This window comes from Empidonax traillii, unplaced genomic scaffold, assembly GCF_003031625.1.
Source record: "Empidonax traillii isolate 1590-97213 ecotype Southwest subspecies unplaced genomic scaffold, ASM303162v1 scaffold31:size1920502, whole genome shotgun sequence".
Taxonomy (NCBI): Eukaryota; Metazoa; Chordata; class Aves; order Passeriformes; family Tyrannidae; genus Empidonax; species Empidonax traillii.
The window spans coordinates 1,760,430-1,767,851 of NW_020955224.1; the positions used below are offsets into that span (position 1 = coordinate 1,760,430).

A 7,422-nucleotide genomic window follows, 5' to 3' on the forward strand; every position below is an offset into this window, starting at 1 on the left:
GTTATGGAGCACCGAGCTTGCAGCAGCAGAGACAGCCTGGGGAGCCTTTCACAGGGCAAAGGCTACAAGTACATGCTGTGCCTCCCTCCCTTCTGCACAGCTGGGAGGGCACCTGGGAGCTAATCACGTTTAAGTAGTCGAGGGAAAAGGAGAGGTCAAACACATATGCTAGTGCTCCTTTGATGTGCTGAGAAGGTGCCCTGGGAGAGTCAGGAGCTGTGCTGCCTGGATCATGCTAATATTGGTCTCATGGCATGGTCATATCGAGGCCAGTGGTGATTAGCTGTGGACATTATGGATAACTGACTGTTAAGAGAAGTGATGCCATTCCCTACAGTCCACAGCCTCCCCAGGCTAATGGGAAACTCAGTAAGTACAGCGTCATAGGCTCCAAATCCCTGTTTCTGCATAATTTCCCACTGGAAAGGATGTTCAAGTCCCTGAAGGACATGGAGGAAGACTTTAGCCTCCTACTGACTCTCTCTTTCCCTGCAGTGCTTTCCCCCTGGTTTCTAAAAATTATCCATTGTGAGGCCAGTCCCTTTTTTCCTTAAGGACTCTAATCTACTGTTAACTGTACAAAATGTGAGTGGATCTAATCATGCTTATATATTTAGCAATCCCATATATCATTCCTTGAGAGTGCAGATAGCCTAGAAATTCTTGGCATGCCTTTAGCTAAGCAAATGTAAAGCTGTGGGCATGTCTGTGGGAGATGGAGATACATTACAAATTAGAACTAAACTGGCATTAATATGACACTGTGATGGGTGATATGTTTTTATCAGAACTGATTGTTCTCCAGTTTTGTTAAGGATAGAGGAATACTGATTTTTGAACCATGCCTTAACGTGGCCCAGACTGATGGGACCGGTACCCTGGGACTTGTAGAATTCAAGACACTTTGGATGAAGATTCAAAAGTATTTGGTAACGTAATATTTCTGTCTCACCTTCCCTCTCAGCTCTGAAGTACAGATCCAGAACCGAGATAGGGTTAAACCATCATAGGCAGAAATATTTTGAAGCCTTCCTTCTCCTGGTTGGAGTTTGTTCCAAGCCTCTGGAATACCTCTCATTCAACAGTGCACAAGCAAATTCTCTTTCACCGTGGCCCCACCACTCTCCATAATTTGCAATACCTTATGGAAAGACAGATTAACCCTCTTTCATTGTTGGCAAAGACAGCTCTCTCTGCTGCCTGCTCTATTAAAGCTCATGTGAACAAAATCTCTGCTGTTGCAATATGTTGCATTGCTGGCTAAGCGTAAGCAAACACGAAAAACATATTTTTAGGACCTACAAAAACCTGGCTTTGTATTCTTTAAATCTTGTAGAAATACTGAATTATTTTTCTGGCAGAGCATTTAATATCTCAAGAAGTTCAGCTAGAATCAAGCAATCTAAAGGAAGGTCAAATTTGGACCTTCTTTATGTGACTTCCCTTTCAGACAAGCCTGCTTGACCAACTTGATGTTGGTCATCACAGAGCATCTGCCTTAGAGTTTGATGAAGCCCTGGCTCTGTCCTAGGGATTGTCAGCAAAGCAAGCCTTGAGACCCAAATCAAGTATTATCTGTAGGTCTAGGTGGCATCTAATTCTGGATAATAAACATGCTGGCAGCAGAAAGCATCTGTCATCCTGTCCGAAATATGAAGCAAAATGGACTTTCTCTCTTACAGCGTTTGCCAAATGATATTTTCCTCAATGGCCTGTCTGCCACCATGTAATATGAAGGCAGGCAGGCTGCCAGCCCATGGGAGCATGTTTTGCAGTCTGCCTTCCTTGCCCATAGCTACTTGAAATGTTTCTCTTGCTCATTAATGTTTCAAAGAGTAGGAGCGTGGGCTGGTGGGGGCAGCCCCTGTCCCAGCCATCAGAAACCCGAGGTTGTGTCTGCACAGCAGTGAGTGTGGACACAGCAGAGGTGGGCATCTTTGTCCCGGCATTAACCTGGCATTAATCCAGCTACATGAGCAGGGAGGATGGCACGGCACGGGCTGCAGAGTGGACTAGTAAACCAAGGTTAAACCCTAGAGGAGCCCCCTGGTTAGTCCATTTTGGCTTCTGATCCCTGATGAACCTTGTGTTAGCATGTCTTCACTGCTGCTGTGACCCAGCTGGGAAAGCCCAAGCCCACCTCCCTGTGCCCACACCATCACGTTGCTGCGTGGGCACAAGCTGAAGTGCCCTCTCCATATTCTCTCCTTCCCCTCTGCTGCAGGCAATCTTTAAGAAAGTGGACAGGGACTACTCTGGTACCATGGACTCCCATGAGATGCGAAATGCCCTCAGAGAGGCAGGTGAGTGTGCTGCTTGGGGACATTGCTGGATTGCCAAACCTTGGAAGAACAGTGGAGACTTTGAATGGCTTTTCTTCTCTCCCGTCACCTAGATCACAGCATTGCCAGTGCCATTCTCCCTTCCTGACAGTCACATCCTGCTCTATCCTTTTGCTATTATATACATCAAGCCCTGTCCTCTGTTCTGCATTATGAACCGCTGATACTTTTGTCCATGCTGTGACCGTTGCTTATCCATTTGATTATTTTTGGCCTCGTTATTTTCTAATCCAATAGTCCTCTTTTAGAGCTATGCCCAATCTCTCTCTTGCCATCATCTCCTCCTACCACCTTTTTCTACACTAGAGAAGGTGCAAGCCTGATCAAGGCATGCCCCAGTGACGTCCTCTGTGATGTGTACTATTAATTTTTGTAGCAGTGCTTGCCAGCTCGGGGGCATTGAGAGGAGCACTGGTTTTTTGATTTGTCTTGTGCTCAGTGGAGTTTATGTGAATGATCCAGAGACAGAAATAGCACTAATATGGGCCTGAATAGAGCCCAATGTGTTATGTGAGCAATTGGCTCTGCTGCAATCACTGCTATTCAGCTGCAGTGCCAAGACTTGCTAATTAGGGGTTTATCTGGGGAACGTAGGAATGGGTATGCTGTGAAACAATGTGAAATATGCAGTCTGACAAAATGCTGTGGGAGAACTTTATGACTCTCTTCACCCAGCACAATGGCACAATTCCTTTTGGAAAGGACCCACAGAGATGGGTGATGGAGTCCAACAGACCTTTCGGAAGGAATAGTTGTGACCTTCCACCAAGCCTGCCTGCAGCTGCAGCAACCCATGGATAAGTCACATCAAAGACAGCATATTAATGTGCTGTGTCAGGGATTCCTGTGCTTTCCTGCCTTCAGGTTTTACGCTCAATGATCAGGTGCAGCACAGCATTGTCACCCGCTACGCCTGCAGCAATTTGACCATCGACTTTGATGGCTTTGTGGCGTGTATGATCCGCTTGGAGACCCTGTTCAGTAAGTGACTCTGTTCATCAGCCAAGGGGAATTCCTGAAAACTTTGAGCTTCTGTTAAGTATTTGGTGTCTTTTAACTGTGAATGTAGAAAACGGAATGGAAATGTCAGGATGCCAGCAACATTGTGTCAGGGTCCATCTGTTGGAGGAATCAGCAGAGAAAAAACAGTCTTTCTGTCTGAATGACCATGGACATGTTTCCATAACATACAATACCATTTTCCTCTGCTTTAGAGTCTGCTCTGGCTCCCACATTGTCCCAGTTCCTATAAATGGTACAATCTATTGTTTACAGTCCTTACTCAGACCAGATTTACAGGTTTGTCCCCAGACCATACCAGATGCTACCACATCAGATTTTATAGTTGTCCTGCTGCCAACTTTTAGCTTGCTGCTCTAGATCTATTCTGCCCCATGAAGCAGCTTAGAAGTAACTTGTAAGAGGAAAGAAGAACAGTTGTAATCCTACAGAACCAGTCTGGATTTCCAATAGGTTGGCAAAAATCCAGACCTTTACGTTTTGTCAGACAATGGTTCTCTACATGCCAAACTCTGCGGTTTATATCCAAGTTTTTGTTTCCCTCTCCTACATTTCAGAAGTGTTCCATCTCCTGGATAAAGACAAGAATGGAGTCATCCAGCTCTCTCTGGCTGAGGTAAGGCTGGTCCGATTGAAATACCACCTTGTATTGAAATACCACCTGCAACAGTGGACCACGCTAAAATACACTCATTAAAAATCACTAATTAAATCACTGTTTAAATCACTGTTATAAGATAAGCATGATAGTGATTCAAAGGGCAAGTTTATGTGAAAAGATTCTTCATCTCAGAAGGCCTGTTTGAATTAGTAGAATGAACATTTACCTTATACAACCAAAAAAGTAAAAATACATTCAGAGCTCCTAAGGCTGATTGAAAAGATGCTTACACAGTGCATTTCACTATCTTCTTTTAGAGGGCAGTGGTCAGTTCATTAGAAAACACACAGCAGGGAACTATTCTTGTCTGGCAGAAAATGTCCTGATCAACCTACCAGAATTAGAAGAAACCTTTTAAGATGCCAGGTCTTTTTTTTTTTTTTTTTTCCCACATGGTTTTTAATGCAAATTTCTCCTGTTGAAGCTGTTATAAAAGCCATCAGCTTGAGTCTTCCCTTTGCAGAATACAAATATATCTCAGGAAACAGCTGGAAGGAGCCCCAAGTGGTCCATCCAATTAGTCCTCTCAGCTGAAGACTGGCTCGAAGGGAGGAGGATGGCTAGGAAGCCCCTGTGACCCTCAGTCACAGTTAGTGAAATCTAGCTGAAACTGTACATTCCATACACCCACCTTAGAATTTTTCAAGGTTGAAAGTTGAAGTTTTCTCCAGCTTGCCCTGAAAAACTGGTTTCCCTATGGAAGAGACCTCACTTGCCATGTCTGAGGTTGATCCTGGCAATAGATTTCCCCGAAGTTCCAGAGCAGATGGATCCTTCATGTATAAGAGATTAAAATGCAACTCCAGCCTTTCCCAGCTTGTTCTCCCAGAGCCATGGTAGAGTGCCCCAGTGGGATTCTGTAGACCTTCCAGATGGCCTGACTCCTTGTTCTGTTTCTCCCTCAGTGGCTGTGCTGCACGCTGGTTTGAACCACGGTTGATCAATTCAGCAGAGATCTCTGAGGCTCTTCTGAACATGGAACCATTTGTTTGGCATCGCCTTGTTTTGAAAAATGAGAAACTTTTTTTTATTACTGGCAAGTTATTTTAAGCCACTAAAAATTAAGTGATCTCCTGTCAGTTATAAAATAAATGCACTCTTAAACATAGAAAAATAAACAAACAAACACCAAACTGACCTCTTTTCCTGCCCTGAAGGTACTGCTCTGTGTAACGCTGAAATCTCATAAATTTTGACTTAGCACACATGGACCCAGGGGGCTTGCTTTTGACTTCTGACTGTGCATCAAAGTTCAGCGCTGTTCAAAATCCTGGAAGGGATCTCCACTGCCTGTAACATCCAGCAAATGCATTACAGAGAGAAAACCATGCTCAAGAGTGTGGGCAAAATTTGTGTTGCTGCTCTGGCAGCAGACAGTTGTCCTCTTTGGCTCTGCCAGGCATCTGCAGAAGCTGTGGTTGAGGAGCTTGGAGGCAGATGATGAGCTGCTGAGTACACAGAGGAGTTGGGCATAGACACAGCCCTGAGTGTGAACTGGGAATCAGCAAAATGTGATGGCACTCCTCCACAAGTCTTGGCTCAGTCTTCCAGGAGGAGGAGAGAGGGTGGTAGGTTATGTGCAGTTTCCTGCAATTATTTCAGCTGAGATCTTCTCCTATGAATACTTGTCCCTATGCATGCCCAAAGATGGGATTTGGAATTTTACTTTTGTGAATGACTGGAGCTCAGAACCTCAAGATGACAAGAGCGAGGGGAGGAACATAAATTGCAAATGTAGGGGGTCTAGGAGCCTGAGTATGTGAGGAATGTGCTAATGTGGATTATTATTTGAAGAAGAAACTGAAGCTAACTGGCTTCAACTGCCTTAAACTTTACACTGGCTAACAGTGCTGTGCTCTTCTAAGAGCTTGCAAAACATTTATCCATTAAAAAAACCTCTCTACATTGAATTTCACGGTATTATAAGGAGTGATAGCATAGCAATGCCAGCAAGACAATCTGGCAGTCTTTATTAGCAATCAGAAAATACTTCTGTAACTTGCAGTAATGATCTGATGAAATCATGCTTGTCATGGTCATGATATGTATTTGACACTTCTCCCCAGGAGTGGAAGGAGTGCAGGCAGAAATCTGTGTCCCCAAGGCAGATGTGGGGACAAGACTCTGTTTCTGTTTCTCTTCAGTGCTGTATTTGAGAGAGGCAGTGTTCAAAAATCCTGGACACAGGATCCTCCACACCCGCATGTTCCTAAGCTCGCTCTTTGTGCAGGAAGAAAGCTGTTGTTTGGTTCCAATGTCCAAATGCAGAATTGCTCATGACAAACCCCAAATCTCCACTTGATATCTCCTAGCCCTTTTTTTTGCTGCTGGCTACAGCTATCTAACTAAAAGAGATGTGTGACCTGCGTCAGTGCACAGCTCTGCCTTTCTAATAGATGGTATTCGCTGCGCATTTAGAGGTCCTCTCCTAGTTCAGGTTGCAGGATAAAAGCAGCCAGTGTAGGAACCACTTTCCCCCTGCTGTCCCTCTGCCCATATCACTGACCATGACATGCATGCCACTGTTATAGGTTACTATCAGTTTTTCAAGGCAGATATTTGCCTGCAGACCCAACAACAGACATCTATGTACCTCCACCTGCCTGGAAGACAGAGCTGAGGTCTCCAAAACCTTGAGAATTTTCTGGTGAATGCTCTGCCTTTTCAGTAAAATGAGCATGTCCTTCCCTGCCCTATACCTTGAGTATGCAACACGTCTGCTTACTAACCATGCAGCAGGGTGAGCTGACTGCTTGCAGCTTCAGATTTGCTTTCTGCTCACATGTGCTACTCTTGAGTTCATTCCAATTACAGTCAGAGAGGCCTCTCTCCATAGGACTGGGAAATGCAAACATATGCAGAAATCCACTGCATGGTCCCACTTTTTCTCCCTTTACATCAAGCCAGATGCCCCTACCACAATAACTTTCACAGTTATCTCAATGACTCTCACCCTCCTGTACAGGATGGGTGGAGTGCTGCACTCCATCTTCCTTTATCTTTGGGAAGCAGGCAGCTCCAGAGGAGCAGCGTCCTCTTTCATTTGTTCTTTGAGCACAGCACTTGGCTATCAGGTCTGAGAGAACAACTGCTCAAAAATAAGCCTTTTCATGGGATTGAACGCGCTCCTCCTTTTCACTTGACGCATCTGCAAAAAGATGATTAATGTCCACCTGATTTTCCTTCCTTGTGCTGCAAGCTGAGCAAATGTCTGTGCTCATCAGTTCTCCCTGTTAGTCCTGATGGGGCTAAAACAGCTTTTCACTGTAATGCCTGCAGCAGCTCCCGTGGAAGTGGTGGGGCACAGTGAGCTGAGCCAGGGCTTGGGCATCTGGACTCTGCACTCTTATGCCCTGCATGTTGGCTGTGCTTTGGTTTTGGAGCTGTGAAGCACTACAG

The 7,422-nt window shown here is 45.0% G+C and overlaps 1 protein-coding gene across 1 annotated transcript in view; it reads left to right on the forward strand.

Annotated features, from left to right (window-relative positions):
* Positions 1-5,107, forward strand: part of LOC114073712 (calpain-8-like) — a 30,760-nt gene extending 25,653 nt beyond the window's left edge. The window contains exons 17-21 of the mRNA XM_027911447.1: positions 861-929; positions 2,225-2,303; positions 3,207-3,323; positions 3,920-3,978; positions 4,929-5,107. Coding sequence (XP_027767248.1) covers positions 861-929; positions 2,225-2,303; positions 3,207-3,323; positions 3,920-3,978; positions 4,929-4,952 — 348 coding nt within the window. The 3' untranslated portion in view covers positions 4,953-5,107. The remainder of the gene's footprint in view (positions 1-860; positions 930-2,224; positions 2,304-3,206; positions 3,324-3,919; positions 3,979-4,928) is intronic.
* Positions 5,108-7,422: the final 2,315 nt, after the last annotated feature.